The 20,706-nt window shown below is 40.0% G+C and overlaps 1 protein-coding gene across 2 annotated transcripts in view; it reads left to right on the plus strand.

The window, feature by feature from the left end:
• Ccdc30 (coiled-coil domain containing 30) overlaps positions 1-20,706 on the plus strand; it is a 110,075-nt gene that overhangs the window by 60,677 nt on the left and 28,692 nt on the right. For both annotated transcript variants that reach the window (XM_077791136.1, XM_077791137.1), the window contains 2 exons: positions 2,244-2,398; positions 12,081-12,225. In XM_077791136.1, the coding sequence (XP_077647262.1) occupies positions 2,244-2,398; positions 12,081-12,225 (300 nt within the window). The remainder of the gene's footprint in view (positions 1-2,243; positions 2,399-12,080; positions 12,226-20,706) is intronic.

A 20,706-nucleotide genomic window follows, 5' to 3' on the forward strand; every position in this document is an offset into this window, starting at 1 on the left:
CCATTCCTTTGTAATCCTACCCCTTTGCCGGTTTTTGGATAGAATGGTTTTGTGTGTGGTTCTGGGAATAGAACCCACAGCTTTGTGCATGTGAGGCAAGCACTCTACCAACTGAGCTATATCCCCAGCCCTTGGATAGAATGGTCTAAGAAACAGTGTCCCCTAATAAAAGCCAACTCCAGAATGTGAGATCCCTCTTTCTCGTCAGCCTCTTTCTTTTGGCCCCTTGTAGGAGCCTGAGGCCAGGAGCTGAGGAAGCCGTCCTGAAGCTCATATAACAAGGTGTTCTGTGTCTCTGTGGTATTTTACATCACTCCAAATTCACTCGAGTAACTTTGGTTCAGTTGCCGCGCTGGATGGGGGCAGCAGTCCAGGACTGAGATTGATGCAGAAAGCCCTTCTTTTAGAAAAGGGCTGCTACCATCCACTGGCATTCACTGAATATTTGTGGGGAATATGGTGCTAAACCATTATAGAGGATTCCTTCTTGGATCAGTAATACATCTGAATTTAGCTATCCTTCTGAAATCTATTCATTTAATAAATATTTATTGAGCACCTACTATGTAACAGTTATAATTTCAGGTGAAACAAGGGTTTATAAAATGATGATAATAATGAGGAAGCCGGATGCAGGAGCACATGCCTGTAATCCTAGCAATCTGGGAGGTGAAGGCAGGAGGATCGCACCAGCTTCAGCAACTAAGCAAGACCCTGTCTCAAAATAAAATATATGAAGGGCTGGGGAATCTGGGCACGGTGGTACAAGCCTGTAATTCCAGCAGCTCAGGAGGCTGAGGCAGGAGAAATGAAAATTCAAAGCCAGCCTCAGCAACTTAGCAAGCCCCTAAGCAACTCAGTGAGACCCTGTCTCTAAATAAAACACAAAATAGGGCTGGGGATGGCTCATTGGTTGAGTATTACTGAGTTCAATCCCCAATACCAAAAATAAATAAATAAAACGCTGGGGAATGTAGCTCAGGGTAAATCCCCAGTACCCCCCTCCCCCACCCCGCAAAAAAATTTGGGGATGTAATTTAGCATATCCCTGGTTTCAATCCCAGTGCTGCCACAAAAAGAGGAGGAAGAGGAGGAGGAGAAGGGGAAAGAAAGAAAGTGGAAACAAATTTCAAAGGAAACTTGAATAGCAAAAACATGTTTTAAATGACACTTTTGATCTAACATGCATATTCTAAAATGCAATTTTAGAATATTTGACCCTTTCAAATTAATAAATCAGGTTTTTTCAGGGCTAGGGATGTAGCTCAGTGGCAGGGCGCTTGCTTGTCTAGCATGTGTGAAACCCTGGGTTCAATCCCTAGCACTGCATAAAAAATACATAAATAAATATATTATGTTCATCTACAACTTTAAAAAATAAATAAATCAGATTTTCAGTTCTACAAGGATATTGAGGAACCTGATATTAGTGCTAGGTGATATACTAATAGGTACTTCATTCATAAGAGACTTCTATTTTGTTTTGAGGTATTATTCATTAATCTAATCACACTCTGGAAAAACTAGATACTTTCAACATTGTTGCTCAAAGTATAAATTGGTCTAATTCCTATGGAGGCAGTTTGGCATTATCCATCAAACAATAACTAATATCTAATAAATTCTGTCCCACCAAATCACACTTCAAAATTTATTCTATAGACATCAGTTGTAATAGAGTTTTGTTGTTGTTGTTATAGCAAAAGATTGGGGCTTATTAAATAAGTTTAGTATGTCCTTATTGTAGAATGGTATGTAACTGTAAAAGAGAAGGTGACTCTATGTACAAATAATATGGAAAAAATCACCAAGTATATTTTTATTTGTAAAAGGCAAGATGCATAATTATATTTAGCGTATTATTATTTATATGAAATTTTTATGTGTATGAAGGATAACTATGTAATATTTATTTACAAATGAATATCTGAAAGGATACAAAAGAAACTGATAACAGTGATTACCTATTTGGTAGAGGAAGGCTGGGAGGAAATGGGATAAGGTGGGAAGGATTCTTTTCATGAGATAGCTTCTTCTATACATACACATTGAATACTAATAATGATTTCAAATGGCAAATATCAAGTCACTTATTTTAAAGTTATAAAGTTATACTCTTTACCTTAGATCATATCTGTATGTTAGCTATGTTGGGGATCGTATGCTGTTTCCCTGATTCAAAAGGAAAAAAAAAAAGATTATACCCTTCCTAATGTTTTATTTGTCAACTTTTTTCATTCAAGATTTTGGACCTGCAACAGAAATTGGAACAAGCTCATAAAGTCTGTCTCACAGATACCTGTATTTTGACAAAGAAGAAACTAGAGGAAAAGATCAAAGATGCAATAGAAAATGAAGCTGAGTTAAGGCAACAGTATCAGGAAGAACAACAGAAGAGGTAAGAGGAGCAGGATCTGAGTTTCCCAGGGGTGTAGCCAGGACTCAGCTCACCAGCAACATTATTTCAGTAAGGTGGTATTTCCTCAGTCCCACTGAGGCCGACTCAGTTGCACTCACCACACTGCATCCTAGTTGTTTATTTTCTTGTTATCTCTGGCACCAGTGTGGAATTCCTAAAGGCAGAGCAGACTTCTTGTTTTGGTGCACACCTGGTACACATGTGAATTTTCTTGAATGACTGGATTGCCAATGAATTATGATTGACACATATTCAGACTACAATGAAGTTATTGTTTTATCTTTATCAGCTAATATTCTTCAGGGTGATTTCAATAACTTATAGGCATCTTAATCATTAACAAATGCTGCCAGAAAGGAACTACCATCTCTTTCTTCTAAAATTATTATGATGATTATGATTCTTACTCAAAGCATCCTCTAGGAAGTCAGGCACAGGGGTACATGCCTATAATCCCAGAGACTCGACTCGGAAGGCTGAGGCAGGAGGATTGCAAGTTCTAGCCTGGACAACTCAGGACTGCTAGCCTGGACAACTCAGCAAGACCCTGTCTCAAAATAAAAAGTAAATAAGGGAGGGGATATGGCTTAGCAGTAGAGAATGGCCCTGGAATTAATCCTCAGTACTTCGAATTTTTAAAATTAATTAACACATTTTCTGCTCTAAATTTCAGTAACTTCAATAGCTTAGTAAATTCATAGAAGTCTCTTATGAACCAAGTGCCTATTAGCACATCACCTAGCATCAATAATAGGTTTCTTCGTACCCTTGCAGGACTGAAAAATCTGATTTATTTATTTTTTAAAATAAAGGATCAAACCCAAAGCCTCATACATGCTTTTTATTTTTATGAAACTCAAAATGATTCACATATATTTTGAGAAAAATATGGTTTTAGCCACTAAAAAGATTTGCAGATGTTCACACATTCTTTGTAGCTCAGAACCTTACCTAATGGGTAGCTGAAATTCTAGCCTCGGGCCTCCCTAGTGAATAAACATTGGAGTAAGTGAATGAAGGAATATATATATATATATATATATATATATATATATATATATATATATGAATAAATAATAAATCTACTCAGTGAGGTGCTATGAAAGAATGTTTGTCTCCCCCACCATATCTAGCAAGGTGACAGGCTATCCTGCTGTTATAATGCCACTAGATTCTGATTATTTAACAATGAGCATACCTTTTAAAGTACTGCTCACAAGAAAGCAAGAAAAAGTCTTGTTATGGTATGAATATGAGGTGTCCCTCAAAAGCTCCTGTATTAATGCAGGAATGTTCAGAGGTAAAATGATTGGATTGTGAGAGTGGAACCTGATTAGTCTATCTTAGTTTGAATGGATTGACTGGGTGGTCACAGTAAGCAGGTGGAGTATGGCTGGGTCACTGGAGGTGTTCCCTGAAAGGGTTCATCTTCCCTGTGGTTCCTTCCTCTGCCCCTCTACTTCCTGACCCACCCTAAGTTGAACAACTTTCCTTGCTGGGCTCTTCCCCCATGATGCGCTGCCTCACCGTGGACCCAGAGCACTGTTGTTGGCCATCTATGAGCTGAGACCTCTGAACTGTGAGCCCCAAATTAATTTTTCCTCCTCTAAGTTATTCTTGATGGGTGTTTTTGGTTACAATGATGCAAAAGTTGACTAAAACAAATTGGTACCAAGAAGAGGAGTCATTGCTGTGACCAACCTGACTATGCAGTTCAGAAGCCTTTGTAGCTGGTTTGTGGGAGGAATTTTGAAAGTTTAGATGCAAACCAGAAAAGCTTTAGAATATTGTAAGCAGAGCTTAATGGGTGATTCTGGTGGCACTCAGAACAGAATGCTCATAGAAATGTCAACTGTTTGGTTTCAGAGGGGAATGAAAACCTTTAGGAATTGGACTAGAAGCCATTTGTGTTACAGTCTGGCAAAGAAATCTTCTACATGTCCTGAGTCTTTGTATGAGACTGAATTTAAAAGTGACGAACTAATTAATATGGCAGAGGAAATTTCCAGCAGTATAGCATTCAGCCAATTACATGGATATTGCTGGCAATTTTTAGCCAGGTTTACTGTGAAAGTCAGGAGCAGAAAGCAGAACTAAAGGATTTATTTTTTATACTGGGGATTGATCCCAGGGGTGCTTTACCACTGAGCTCCATCTCTCTCTCTTTTTTTTTTTTTTTTTTTTTTTTAGAGAGAGTGAGAGAAGAGAGAGAGAGAGAGAGAGAGAGAGAGAGAGAGAATTTTTAATATTTATTTTTTAGTTCTCGGCAGACACAACATCTTTGTTGGTATGTGGTGCTGAGGATCGAACCCGGGCCGCACGCATGCCGGGCGAGCGGGCTACCGCTTGAGCCACATCCCCAGCCCTACTGAGCTCCATCTCTAACCAGTTTTTATTTTGTTGGTTTTTTTTTTTTTTTTTTTTTTTTTTGAGACAGGGTCTCTCTAAATTGCTTAGGGCCTCACTAAATTGCTGAGGCTCTTCTCAAACTTGTGATCCTCCTGCCTTAGCCTCCCCAGTCACTGGAATTATAAACATGTGCCACTGTGCCCAGCTCAGAACTAAAGGATTTTTTTTTTTTATATTGCAGCTTGACATTGGTGTGCTTTTCATGTTAATACAGGAGAGTTTTGGAAACTAAATTGAAACTTATTGATGTTCTGAACTTTGAGCCAAAAGAAAAAAAATCTTTCCACATGTATTTGGGGTGAAGGCTTATTCTGAAACAGTCTGCCCATTGAGGTTATTAGCTTTCTGGCTTGAGTATGTATGCTTTGTGCTTGAGAAGAATTGGAGGAAAAAGCAGATAGAATTCTTATTTTAAATACATATACATAAGTCTTTGGATTTTTTTTTTTAATTTTTGTTTTGGTAGTTGTGTTTGGAGAGCAGGCCTTTATTTGTTTATTTTTATATGGTGCTAAGGATCGAACCCAGTGCCTCACACATACTAGGCAAGCGTTCTGCCACTGAGCTACAGCCCCAGCCCAGAAGTCTTTGTTTATAGTATAAAATTCTTTATATTTTGTATAAAAACCAATTCTTTTTTTTTCAGACTTTGAGTCAAAAGATTTTCCTTTAAATGCTTGTCTCAATTTTAAATTGGTCTTTTGTACTTAATTCAGGAAAAAAAATGAATTAAAGGGAACAGCTGCATAAAATGGGTATTTATCCTAGTGGATTATAAATAAGTATAAACTTTAAAAAAAAAATTGCAGCTTGACTAGAAAAGTGCACGTAAAGCTGGAGAGGAGGAAGTTGTGCTTGGTTGAAGAGATTACAGCCCCTAAAGAGATGCTAGATAGTTAGCACAGAAACATGGGAAAGATGCCTCAAGGGCATCTCAGGAATTTGCAAGACCACACCCACTACAGGCTCCAGGGTACAGAAGACAAAGTTCTTTTGAGAAGAGATCATGTGGGCACCCTGATCACAGCGGGGGGCCTCAGAAGTTATTTCACCATGTTGAACCTGCAGGTACTCACTGCTGCAGCCCTGCCTGGGGGTGGGCAGCAGGCAACAGGGGTATTGCACAAGCTGGCTGCAGACTTTGGCGTCATCAACATGCTGGTTCTGCAGAAATGCAGGATCTAGAGGCATGAATCCTTCCACTGAGATTTCAAAGGAAGCCCTGGGAGGCCAGGCAAAGTGTAACAGGGTTAGAGTTCCTATGGGCTGCCACTAAGAGGATGATAAGCGGGAAGCTGTAACGATGGAACTGAAGTTGCAGTGGAGACCCCAGGAATTAACAGATGCCAGTAACATGGACTGTCTGCCAAGAAAAGCTGCTAGCTGCAGAGAGACAGCCCATGTGCACTAGCCCAAAGGCCAAAGGAGCAGGGCTGCTCAAGCCCTTTGGAAATAACACCTTGCAGCCACTTGTCCTAGATGCTGTAGGTCTTTTTATGCTTCTATTCTTTCCTTTTAGAATGGGTATATTGGGGCTGGGGTTGTGGCTCAGAGGTAGAGTGCTCGCCTAGCAGCGTGGGACACTGGGTTTGATCCTCAGCACCACATAAAATTAAAGATATTGTGTCCACCTATAACTAAAAAATAAATATTAAAAAAAGAAAAAAGAATAGGAATGTTTACTCTTTGCCACTCTATATTGGATATATGTAACTTGCTTTTACAGGGGCTCACAGCCAAGAGGTTGCCTTCAGCCTCAGAGGAGACTTCGGATGTGGGCAATACAAAATTTAAGAATCTTGGAGATCAAACTCTTAGACATGGACATGAGCTTTTGGGGGCCCAGGGAAGAATGCTACACAGTTTAGATATGATATGCCCCCACCAAAAGAATTCCTGTATTAATACAGGAACATTAAAAGGTGGAATAATTGTATTGAGAGCTGTAACCTAATCAGTTCATCCTAGTTGAATAGATTGAGTGGTAACCATAGGTAGGTGAGGCTGGAGGAGGTGGGTCACAGGGGTATGCCCTAGAAGGGTTCATCTTCCCTATGGTCTCTCCCCTCAACTCCTGTTTCCTGACCCCACCATGAGCCAAGCAGCTTTTCTCCTCTAGGACCCTCCCCCATAATATGCTGCCTCACTTTGGGCTCAGAGCAAGAGTCAGCTACCTGTGGACTAAGGCATCTGAGACAGTGAGCTTCAAATAAACTTTTCCTCCTTTAAATTGTTCTTGTTGGGTATTTTGGTCACATAAATGCAAAAAGCTAATTAAAACAAGCCCCAAGAGCAAAATAAACTAAAAAAAATTTTGATGAACAATATGCAAACTTCTAAGTCAAGGGACAGATAATAATATCAGCCCTGGGTTCTACTGCCTCAGCCTTCTGAGTTGCTTCTCCTGGGTTCAGGAGAAGCCAAGGAAGCTTGCCACAAGCTAAGAGAGCTGAACTAAGAAAATCCAAACAAGCTCTGGAGGAAAGAAACCCTGATTTAGATAGTAAGGACTCCTCTATATCAAGCTTAATAAAATATAAACTTACAATCGATGTTACCAAATACTGCAAGGAAACTGGCTATCAGCAACAAAAATCAGCAGAAACAACAAGCACCAGATTTATAACCCCCAAGAACCTCAGCAACTGGGATTATGGGAATCTGATTATAAAACAACTGTGCAAAGGATTTCAAGAAACAAAAAATATAACCAAAGATTAGAACAATGAAAAAGGCTATTTAACTTTTCTGAAGCATGGTGTTCTTATCTCTAAAATGGGAAAAGGGATACCAGTTCTGTACAGCTTCAATGAAGATTTGCTGAGAAGAAATATGTAGAAAAAATATTCAAACCAAATAAGGAATTACATAGCACATATTATTTTGTAAACTAGAGCAAAGTAACTCCCATCTATACATTTAGATTGTTACATACTTTTTTTTCTTAAAATATTATGTTCTGTTTATTTGACTGTAAATCTTCTTCTAGATCAGTATTTTAATGATGTGCCATAAGTTGCTTAATAAATCCTTCATTGTTGGGCATTTATATTTTTTCCCAATTTCTTGCTATTACAGTGATATATATCCTGGCACATAATAAGCACTGGTATTGGTCAGGATTCAATCAGAGAAATAGAACCAGTGGGAGAAGTAAATGTTTAATAAGAGATTTGTTGGTTTTGTTTTGTTTTGTTTTGTTGCAGTGCTGGGGATTAAACCCACAGCCTCATATATGTTAAGCAAAGCAAGCACTCTACCACTGAGCCCCAGCCCCAGCCCTAGTAAGATTTGTTACAGGGATTTGTTTTCTTTCTTTTCTTTTTCTTTTTTCTTTTTTTAACTTGAGATTGAACCCAGGGGTACTTTACCACTTGAGCTACATCCTCAGTCATTTTTAAAATTTTTTCAGACAGGGTCTCACTAAGTTGCTGAGGGTCTCACAGTTGCTGAGGCTGTCCTTGAATTTGCAATCCTACTGCCTCAGCCTTCTGAGTTGCTTGAATGACAGGCATGCACCACCTGATCCAGGAGCAGGAGAAGTTAAAGGAAGATCCAAGGGAAGGTGCAGCTATGATAGGCCTGGCTGTCACCTTATGCCAAATGAACAACAGATATGTGGCAACATGTGTGAACTACAGAAGCACCTGCCCCATCCAAGCGTAAAGCACAAAATACTTCACTTCTACATTCTGCACAAATATATCTCCTGGCACATTGCCAGTAATCCTGCAGTTTGGGAGACTAAGGCAGGAGGATCACAAGTTCAAAGTCAGCCTTAGCCACTTAGAGAGTCCCAAACAACTTAGTGAGACCCTGTCTTAAACTAAACAAATAAAAAGGTTTGGGAATGTGGCTCAGTGGTAAAGTGCCCCTGGGTTCAATCCCCAGTTCCAAAACAAACAAATAAAAAAAAAAAAACTATATCTCTTATGGCCCTCTCTAACACATTAGAGTCACTATATTAAAAAGTGTTATTGTTATAATATTTTATGCTATTGTCATTACTGTTGTCAGTATTATTATCATCTTCTTCAGTAGAGTAAGGAAAGACCATTTGGCCAGAATGAAATTCTTGGGAATAGAGAAGAGTGATAAAATGAGGCTAGGAAGGTCAACTAGGCTTAGGACATGTGGAGTCTTACAAACCACCTTAAGGAGTTTGGATCTGTTCATGAGAGATACTGGTCTACTGTTCCCTTTCTGGTAATATCTTTATCTGATTTTGCTATTATGGTAGTGATTGTCTCAAAAAATTAATTAGGGGCTGAGCACAGTAGCAGGCATTTGTAATCTCAGCTACTCAGGAGGCCGAGGCAGAATTGCAAGCGGGAGACCAGCCTGGGCAACGTAGTGTCTCAAAATAAAAGTTTTAAAAGGGCTGGGGATGTAGCTCACTGGTAGAGTGCTTGCATAGCATGCATGAGGCCCTGTGTTCAATCCTAACTACTGAAAAATAATTAGGAATTTTCTAGAAGAGGTTTTCTAGAAGAGATTATAGAAAATTGATATATATTTTCTTTCTTAATTATTATTATTATTTTTTGGTACTGGGGATTGACCACTGAGCCACATCCTTAACCCTATTTTGTATTTTATTTAGAGACAGGGTGTCACTGAGTTGTTTAGTGCCTCACAATTGCTGAGGCTAGCTTTGAACTTGTGATCCTCCTGCCTCAGCCTAGCTTTGAACTTGTGATCCTCTTGCCTCAGCCTCCCAAGCTTCTGGAATTATAGACACGTGCCACAGTGTCAAGCTTCAGCTTTTGGTTTCATTCATGTGTGTGTGTGTGTGTGTGTATATAAATATGTGTGTGTATATACACACACACATATTTATTTATTTATTTATTTCTATTATTTCTATTTCTTAGAGAACCCTGACCAGTACCCATAGGTATATATCATCTTTTATTTATTTTTTCAAGACACATTCTTGCTTGTTGCCCAGGTTGTCCTTGAGTTCCTGGGTGCAAGTTACCCTCGGCCTTAGCCTCACAAGTAGTTGGGACTGTAGGTGTACACCAGTGTACTTGGTTTAGTGTCTTTTAGACATTTTTTGCTATTATAAATAATGATCTAATGAATATCTTTGTGTGTGAGACTTTGTAACTACAGAGAAGTGTGGTTTGTACTAAAGGAGGGTTGGGTTACTGTAACAGCACATTCAGGGGCACCTGTGGAGCTCAGGAGCTTCCAAAAGCTTTCTTTAGGCTGAGAATGAAGCACTTGGTATGAGGAAGCTTGGGAGCTTTTTGGCAAAAGGGACCTAGAAGATGAAGAAGGGAGGGGGAGAGTAACCGCGTGGAGAATGACTGCGAAGGAAGGAGCTGGAAAGCGATGTTTGAGGCTAGGGCAAGTAGCAAGAAAATAGGGCTTTTAGGTAGGTAGGCCTAGTTCATGCAGAGCCTCACAAGCCACATTGAACAGTTTGGACTTCACCTTAAAGAACAAAGAGGGGAGCCACTGAAGGATTTTAAGGTAGTGTGAACAGGGGGCTGGAGGTGTAGCTCGTGGGAGAGCACTAGCCTTCCTTTCTCAAAAAGGGAAGATGGGAGGGAAGATGGTGGATGGTATGATTAGATTGTGACTTAGGAGGAACACTGGCTGCTCTGTGAAGGATGGATTGGCAAAGAGACTCAGGATCTGCGGAAAAGAGAATGTCTCACCATCCATGATTTCTATGTCTTTCATTATCGAAAATCTATATGTAATACATAAGCTAATTCTAAATGCTCATGGGTTCTTTTTTAATTTTTACTTCCTACTTTTCAATTTCTGTTTTCAACCCCGAATTTTACTGCAGATAGCTGATGGGTTTTTCTTTTTTAGTTCCTGCAAATTAATACTTCCCTTTCAGTTCCAAGGCTTAATCTTTCTCTAAGTCTGGTCCCTTGATCAGGAATTGAGAATGGAACCCTAAAGAAGAAAGAGGCACGAGTATCAGGGAATTGCTCAGGTAGACATGCAGTGGGTTAGACAACACAGAAATGATGGGTGGGAGGGGACACCAGCACCTGCCTGTAAATGCAGCTACTGAGGAGGCTGAGGTAGGAGGATTGCAAGTTCAAGACTACCCTTGGCAACTTAGTGAGATCCTATCTAAAAATAAAAAATAAAAGGTCTGGGGATATAGCTCAGTGATAGAGTGCTCCTGGGTTCAAATCCTAGTAGCAAAAAAAAAAAAAAAAAAAAAAAGCCAGGCATAGTGGCACACACCTGTAATCTCAACAGCTCAGGAGGCTGAAGCAGGAGGATTACAAGTTTGAGGCTAGTCTCAGCAATTTACCAAGACCCTATCTCAAAATAAAAAGGGCTGGGGATGTGGCTCAGTGGTTAAGCAGCCCTGGGTTCAATTTCTGGTATCAAAAGAGAGAGAGAGAGAGAGAAAGAATTGACAAGGGGATATTGAGGATGGGTATGAATGGTAGAAAGTAAGCTGTAAGAAATTCTTGGAGAACCTGCACTTATATGCAAGAAGCATGAGAACTAGAGGTGGACAGCAATGAACCCATGTCTCAAATATAAATCATCCCCCCAAAATTCACTGGCTTCTCAGAATAGTGAAGATAGAGAAAGCAAAGTTCTCTGTTCAGTGTTAGTATTTTACTTCACTAGCATTTGGTAGAATTTTTGCCCATGAGTACTATTTCATCATTACCATCATCATATTCTTCATGTTGAGCCATCTAGGTGCAGAAGACCTTGGTCTGAAATCCTCAGAACTCTCTCTAGAAACTGTAGTCTGCTGAGACTCTTTTCTGAAGAAACAAAGAGCTAATGACACTCTTAGAAAAGGGTGAATTTCCTCATCAAGTGCGGGCTCATTTATGATTCAACTGTAGTGGTGTTAATGTGTACATTAGTGTCTACGGTGCTTCTAACCAACAGCCTTACAGTGAACCAAAGGATCGAGGTCTCCCCTAATAAGTCACTGAATGAATAATAGGATTCAGGGCTAGAGCCCCACCTCAGCTCTTTCCTGGCTGCTCTCTCTCTCTGCCACAGCACCTCATCTCTGAAAAAAGAAAGATCATTTCTTCCCCATAGGGTTATCTTGACAGTGAGAGAAAGAACAAAGAAATTCTTAGAAAAACTTGTGTCCAAAAGGGGGAGGTTCCCTGGGTTAGTCCTTTTATTTTATGGACACATACCCTATTTCCTTGGACAAAAATCCCCTGTGATGGCATAGAGATTTTAGGTCTGAGTTTCATTTTCAAAGTGTGATTTAACATGCATTCATTGCCTTCAGGAAGCTCCTAGATCAAACTGTAAATGAGCTACAAAGGAAAGTGAGAACCTTACAGGATGAAGACAATCAATTGAAAATGACCGTGGCTCAGCAACAGGAGGCCCTGCTCAACCAACTGGAAAATGAAAAAAGAAAATCTAATGAGGTAAGAAAGTCCATAGATAGGCTTCTTGCTTTTCCTGTTCTCATACCTGAGTAATAGCTAATTATTATTCATTAAGTTTAGTCAGGGTGCTTTCGAGAAAGCAGAATCTATTCTAGGTATGTCAAGTGGAGGGGAGGGGAAATGCCTTCTCCGTATCCTTCCAGGTTCTTTGACTGGGCTACCAACAAAAATAGGAGAGAAGCTGTTTTCATTACACACATACACATGGGAGTCCCACAAAATGTGAAGGGTCAGATGGCTGAAGTTTATACAGCCCCCTGAGCTACAGAAGGGAAACAGGCTCTTGGGGCCTCTGGGGCAGGTCAGGAACAAGTTGTGGGAAGGCCGGGGAGGAGCTATAGGGTGAGTAGAGGTGGCCTTACATGCAGAACAAAGTCTCCTGAGTAATAGAAGTTGTCTGGAGCAGCCCTCTTCCTGACACACATTTTACTAATCTAGATCTCCTGTGTGGATGTACATTCCTTTTGTAGAAGGACAACTTTTCAGAGCTACTTCTGTGTCTGCAGTCTCTCAGAATAACCAACTTGCAATATGCCAAAGAACTCTATTTTAGGGCGGCATATTTTGGTCTCTTACAGTCATGTTTTAGGGTGGCGTGTCCTAAGCCACAACACAAGCAAGGAGGGATTTAATATAGGAGGAGAGATGCTTATCAAGCTGTTGGAAGGGAGAGCCGAAAGTCAGGAGGGACTGCTGCTGGCTTTCCATACACAAGGAAGTTTAGAAGCCACAGGGAAGCCACCTCCTACCTCTCCAAAGTGGGGAAATTGCAGGAACTCTCCTTGAAGCCCCTTCCGGTGTCCTGTCTGCCTGCTGCCCATTCATCTGCCTGCTAGTGAACACTAAGCCAGGAAAACCATTTTTTTCTTTCTATACTCACGGCACTCTAAATACATCACTCTAATCCAGATGTGTGTTTTCCCTACACCAAGCAATTCTCCAATTCTCTGTGGACCCCAACAGGGCACACAAAAACTTAACTCAGTTCTGACTCTATCTCCCACAAGTACTCAGTCCCACAGACTGCCCTACTTCAGATGTTGTTTGCAAGTCCAGGTTTCCCCTGTGTTTCTTTTTCTTTTCTTTCTTTCTTCTTTTTTTTTTTTTAAGAGAAAGCGAATTTTTAATATTTATTTTTTAGTTTTCGGCGGACACAACATCTTTGTTGGTATGTGGTGCTGAGGATCGAACCCGGGTCGCACGCATGGCAGGCGAGCGTGCTACCGCTTGAGCCACATCCCCACATCCCCAGCCCTTCCCCTGTGTTTCTGACCACCAGCTGTAAAGCCAAAGTTCCTACAACCCACGTGGAGTTTGTAGAATGACTCACAAATCTAAAAAAAAAAAAAAAAAAGTTTGTATTTACAAAATTACTGGCTTATTATAAAAGGGCACAACTCAGAAACAGACAGTGGAGGAGAGGTGCACAGGGCAAGGTGTGTGGGGAGGGACGCAGAGCTCTGAGCCCTTTCAGGGCACACCACCATCCCTCACCTTCACGTGCTCAGCAACCCAGAAGCTCTCTAAATCCTGTCCTTGTGGGGGAGGGGGTGGTTATAGAAGCTTCAGAAATCATCCCCACTCCATCCTAGACACAAGTAAAAACCTGAACAAACCAAAAAAAAAAAAAAAAAAAGAAAAAAGAAATCAACAAATGCATCCAGCAGAGAAGTGAGTTCAAAGTCTGTACTCCCACCTTCTCAGGAGTTTGAGGTAGGGAGATCTCAAGACAAATGTAAAAATCACTTCAAGTTGAAGGCCAGCTACAGCAACTTCATGAGATCTTGCCTCAAAACATAAAAAGGCCTGGGGATGTAGCTTAGTGGAAAAGTGCTTTCCTAGTATGTGTGAGGCTCTGGGTTTGATCCCCAGCACTGGAGGGAAAAAAAGGAAAAACAGAAATAGATCCAAAAGGCAAAACTTTGGTGAGAATATGTTGAATTCAACACCATAAATAAACTGGGTATAATGAAAATCTATAGATGGTTTCACCCAACAATAGCAGATTACATATACTTTTCCAGCTAATATGGAAAATCTCCAAGATGGAACACGTTCTAGGACGTAAAATTCACCTTAACAAATGTAAAAAAAAAAAAAAGGAATCCTACAGTGTCTGCTTTCAAACCATATGGAATTAAACTAAAAACCAATACCAGAAAGATAGCTGGAAAACACCCAAATATTTGGAGATTAAGGAACAGACTTCTGGGGCTGGGGATGTGGCTCAAGCGGTAGCGAGCTCGCCTGGCATGCGTGCGGCCCGGGTTCGATCCTCAGCACCACATACAAACAAAGATGTTGTGTCCGCTGAGAACTAAAAAATAAATATTAAAAATTCTCTCTCTCTCTCTCTCTCTCTCCTCTCTCACTCTCTCTTTAAAAAAAAAAAAAGGAACAGACTTCTAAATAACACATGGGTCAAAGAAAAAAAATCTCAAGACAAATGTAAAAATACTTCAAGCTAAATGAAAATATTACTTATCAAAATCTGTGGGATGTAGCAAAAGTAGTACATAAAGGCATACTTGGAGCATTGAATGTATATATTGGAAAGGAAGAATGATCTAAAATCATTTATCTAAGATTCAACCTTAGAAAACTAGAAGAAGAGGAGCAAGCCGGAAGGTGGTTCACACCAATAATATCAACTTCTCCTGAAGCTGAGGCAGGAGGATCACAAATTCCAGGCCAATCTGGTAACTTATCAAGACCCTATATCGAAATAAACAATACCCAGATGTGATGGGGCACACCTGTAATCCCAGCCACTTGGGAGGCTGAAGCAGGAGGACCCCAAGTTCAAAGCCAGCTTCAGTAACTTAGCGAGCTCCTGCCTCAAACTAAAAAAAAAAAAAAAAAAAAAAATCAAAAGAGCTGGGGTTGTGGCTCAGTGGTTAAGTACCCCTGGGTTCAATCTTCACTACCAAAAAAGTAAATAAATAAAGAGGGCTGAGGATGTTTCTCAGTGGTAGAGGTTTGAACCTAAATTCAATCTCCAATGCAAGTTGGGTGGTGGTGCATGCCTACAATCCCAGCGGCTCGGGAGGCTGAGGCAGGAGGACTGCAAATTCAAAGCCAGCCTCAAAAATAGTGAGGAGCTGGGCTGGGGATGTGGCTCAAGCGTTAGCGGGCTCTCCTGGCATGCGTGTGGCCCGGGTTCGATCCTCAGCACCACATACCAACAAAGATGTTGTGTCCACCGAAAACTAAAAAATAAATATTAAAATTCTCTCTCTCTCTCCTCTCTCACTCTCTCTTTAAAAAAAAAAAAATGAGTTTAAAAAAAATAGTGAGGAGCTAAGCAACTCAGTGAGACCCTGTCTCTAAATACAATACAAAATAGGGCTGGGGGTGTGCTTAGTGGTTGAGTGACCCTGAGTGCAATCCCTGGAACCAAAAAAAAAAAAAAAAAAATTTTTTTAGTTGTATTTGGACCCCAATATCTTTATTTATTTATTTTATTTAAAAATACTAAATAGGGCTGGGGATGTGGCTCAGTGGTTGAATACCTCTGAAATCAATCCCTGGCTACCAGAACCCACACACACACGGGAAAAAAAAAAAAAAAAAAGCAAGCAGAAGAAAAGAAATGAAAATCAGAGGAGAATGAAATTGAAACAGAAAATCAATGGAGAAAATCAGCAAAACCAAAAGCCTATTCTTTGAAAAGATCAATAAAATTAATAAGCCTTTAACTAAGTAAGAAAAAAATAAAAAGGGTACAAATAACAAATACCACAAATGAAAGAGGAGATATCACTATAGATCCCATGAATAGTAAAAGGATAATCAAGAAGTAGTATAGAAAACTCTATGCCCACAATTATGATAACCTAGAGGAAATGGACCAATTCCTCGAAAGACACAATCTGTGAAAATTCACGTATAAAGAGAGTCTAGTAGAACTATATCAAATAAGTTAAATCCATAATTAACAACCTTCCAAAACAGAAAGAACAAGGCCCAGATAGTTTCACTGGTGAATTCTACCAAATATTTAAGAGATAAATTATACCAATTCTCTACAGTCTTTTTCAGAAAATGGCAGCAGAGGCTACACTTCCTAACTACTTCTATGAGGCTAGAGTTATTTTAATATCAACCCTCCCCCCAATAAAAGACACTGCAAGAAAACTATACATCAGTATCTCTCATGAATACAGATATTAAAATTCTCAACCAAATATTAGCAAATTGTGGATTGAGAATTTAGCTTAATGGTAGAGTGCTTGCTAGCCTCCTGAAAGCCCTGGATTTGATTCTCAATACTGAAAAGGAGGGGGGAAAAGAGCAAATTGAATACAACAATGTATGAAAACAATTATTGACAGTGATCAAGCAGGATTTATTCCAGGTGTGCAAAGCTGCTTCCACACTTGAAAATCAATTATTCAATCCATCACAAAAATAGACTAAAAAAGAAAAATCATGGGATTCTTTTTTATTAAAGAGAGAGAATTTTTAAATATTTATTTATTTATTTTAGTTTTCAGTGGACACAACATCTTTATTTTATTTGTATGTGGTGCTGAGATCGAACCCAGCACCCCATGCATGCCAGGCAAGTGCGCTACCACTTGAGCCACATCCCTAGCCCCTCATGGGATTCTTATCAATGGATGCTTAGTCTGTCTACACTGCTGTAACAAATACCTGAGACTGGGCAAAGCCTTTTTTTTTTTTTTGAGACTGGGTAATTTGCAAAGAACAAAAATGTATTTCATACAGTTCTAGAGGCCCAGAAATCCAAGATCAAGCACCAGAAAGGTTAGTATCTAGAGAGGGTGTCTGCTCTCCCTCCAATGTAGTACCTTCTTTCATAATAAAAGCTTGAACTAGAACTGGAGGGGATTATATGCATGGTATGTCCTCAGGGAATTGCAATTTAAAACAACAATCACCTAACCACTCCACATGTATTAGAATGGTTAAATTCCAGAACACTAATATCACTGAATGTTGGATGTTGGCAAAGATTCAGAGCAATAGGAGCTCTCTTGCTGAAGGCAACACATCCACTTTGGAAGACAGTTTGGTGTTTCCTTACACAATTAAACATACTCTTACTATATGAGCTGATAATCATGCTCCTGAAACTGAAAACATATGTCTACCCAAAACCCTGCACCTGGGTGTTTATAGCAGCTTTATTCATAATTACCCAAACTTGGGAGCAACCAAGATATCTTGCTTTGGGCACCACTGAAAGCTTGCAGTCTTGAAGATTACTTAATAATTGTGTTAAAGGAGCAAACGTGGTTTATGTTGATTCAGAAACTAAAGAGGCAGGAGGATTGCAAATTAGAGACAAGCCTCAGAAATTGAGTGAGGCCCTAAGCATCAGCGACCCTGTCTCAAAATTAAAAAAATAAAAATAAAAAGGACTGGAGATGTGGCACAATGGTAAAGTACCTCTGGGTTAAATTCTAAGTTGGCCTTTTCTACCATCAACACCCTTCACTCCTCAGGTCAGAAAACCAATGTAGACTATCTGTGCATTCAAGAATTGGGGAAATAGCTGGGTGCAGTGGCACACACCTATAACCCCAGCTGCTTGAGAGGCTGAGGCAGGAGGATGAGAGTTCAAAGCCAGCTTCGGCAATTGAGCGAGGCCTTAAGCAACTCAGCAAGACCCTGTCACTAAATAAAATATAAAAAAAGGGCTGGGAATGCGGCTCAGTGGTTAAGTACCTCTGGGTTCAATCCCCAGTACCAAAAATAAGAAGAAGGAAAAAAAGAATCAGGAAAATAGCCTGGAACGATGGCACACACCTATAATCCCAGTGACTCAGGAGGCTGAGGCAAGAGTATAGCAAATTTGAGAGCAGCCTCAGAGATTTAGGAGGCCCTAAGCAATTTAGTAAGACCATGTCTCAAAATAAAAAGGACTGGGGTTATGACACAATGGTAAAGCACTCTTGGGTTCAATCCTTCGTACCAAAAAAAAAAAAAAAAAAAAAAAAAAGAAAGAAGGAAAGAAAGAAGGAAAGAAAGAATTGGAGAAATACAGTCAGGCATAGTGGTTCACACCTGAAACTGTAATCTTCAGCCACCCCCATAGGTTGAGGAAGAGGGATAGTAAGTTTGAAACCAGCCTGGGCAACTTAGCAAGACCTTGCCTCAAAATTAAAAAATAAAAAGGACTAGGGATGTAGCCCAGTGGTAGATAATTGGTTCAATTCCCAATACCACAAAAAAAGAGGGGTTGGATAATCTTTGAGGAGATTCACAAAATCACTTGACCATACAACTATAATGCACCAATAAAAAAAAAAAAAAAAAGGTGGGAAAACCCCCGTTAGACCTGTTGTAAAACACACACTGAGTCACTGAAGCGTTGCAGACAGACTCCTCAGTGCTGAGCTTAAACTCCATTTTTTTCCTGTTTTCTTAAGCCACTGACTCTGGATTGTGAAGCTCTATGGTGTTCCGGGCCAGAGGTGTTGTGTTGACTCAGAAACACTCATCTCCTCTAAGCCTTTACCATTCCCTTTCTCCTGTGTTAAAACTCCACAGGTCTCTGTGGAAGGTTTAGGAGAAAAATCGCATACCTGTAGCAGTATCGTGGGAATTTTCCTGAAGAAACCTGGCATTCCCATCATTTGAAGGACTCTGGGTCTCTGAACTGGCTCAGATCTAGGGACTGAGCAAGAAGAGGCCATTACTCTCCACTAATGTCATTTAAATTGGGCTTCTGCCCACCAGAACCAGAGAGATATATGTATTTTTGTGTGTATGTATTTAAAAATATTTAAAAATACAACTCCATTAAGACTTCAATCGCCTGGCATGCGTGCGGCCTGGGTTCGATCCTCAGCACCACATACCAACAAAGATGTTGTGTCCGCCGAGAACTAAAAAATAAATATTAAAAAAAATTCTTTCTCTCTCTATTGCTCTATCTATCTCGCTCTCTCTTTAAAAAAAAAAAAAGACTTCAATCAGCTGCCCATCTGTGTTAATCCTATAATCACCATGGCTAATTAACCACAACCACAAGGGTTAAACCATTTGATTATTTCCCTGGCAGTACTGCCTGTTGTGTTGGCAGTAATGATGCCCCCTTGCTTCTGGGATTTAGGCACTGTCACTTGACCTCTGACACCCTTGTAGTACCATCAACCTCATCCAATTCAGGGAGCCCTGTCTGTTTTGGCACCTCCCACCGTCCTCCTCAGCAGGTCAGCATTACAGAGCATTCCAGGAAACCTGGCGCTCCCTACTGCTCTGTGTGGGCAAGCAGTCACCTGGGTGAATCCACTCCAAATTCCTGTCAGCTTTTCTAAGGCTTGTTTTCTTCCTCTCTTCCTCATGCCAAAGCATGGCATCTTACTGTCCCTTTTACTCTGCATTAAAAAATGACAAAATCATAGAATTTGGAGGGAAATGGATGGCATTAGAGCAGATTATGCTAAGTGAAGCTAGTCAATCTTTAAAAAACAAATACCAAATGACTCCTTTGATATAAGGGGAGTAAACAAGGACAGGGTAGGGACGAAGAGCTTGAGAAGAAGATCTACATTAAACAGGGATGAGAGGTGGGAGGGAAAGGGAGTGAGAAGGGAAATTGCATGGAAATGGAAGGCGATCCTCAGGGTTTTACAAAATATCATATAAGAGGAAAGGAGGGGTAAGACAAGATAATACAAATGGAAGAAATGATTTACAGTAGAAGGGGTAGAGAGAGAAAAGGGGAGGGGAGGGGAGGGGGGATAGTAGAGAATAGGACAGACAGCAGAATACATCAGACACTAGAAAGGCAATATGTCAATCAATGGAAGGGAAACTGATGTGATACAGCAATTTGTATACGGGGTAAAAGCGGGAGTTCATAATCCACGTGAATCAACCGTGTAATATGATGTAGCAAGAACTATGTAATGTTATGAACGACCAATAAAAAAAAAAAAAAAAAAAAAAAAAAATGTTGGTTACTGTTGAGTCCAAGTTTCAGTCAATCAACAAGCAAACTATTAAAAGTCACTTGTAGACGTTCAATTTCACACATTAAAATCTTACTCTTGGGGCTGGGCTTGTGGCTCAGCGGTAGCACACTCACCTAGCACATGTGAAGCTCTGGGTTCAATCCTCAACACCACATAAAAAATAAATAAATAAAGGTATTTTGTCCAACTACAAATATATATAGATATTTTTAATCTGACTCTCGATAAGTGCATTCATATCAATAAATTTGGCCTATTCAACATTGTATCCCTTCTTCCTAGTATAACTTCCTACACATATTCCTCATATTTCTGCCAATTTTAATTGGCACAATCTTGTCTTTTAATACACTGGTCTAGGTCAGTTGCCTTACTCAATCCCCCACTCCCCAAGGTGTGCTGGGATCCAACTCCAGTTATAGATGATCAGAGGTGATGACATGTGCATGCATATGAACACATAGATATATGTAATCATTATGCACATTTTTATTGGTGCATTATGATTGTA

Source organism: Urocitellus parryii, chromosome 11, assembly GCF_045843805.1.
Source record: "Urocitellus parryii isolate mUroPar1 chromosome 11, mUroPar1.hap1, whole genome shotgun sequence".
NCBI classification, from domain to species: domain Eukaryota; kingdom Metazoa; phylum Chordata; class Mammalia; order Rodentia; family Sciuridae; genus Urocitellus; species Urocitellus parryii.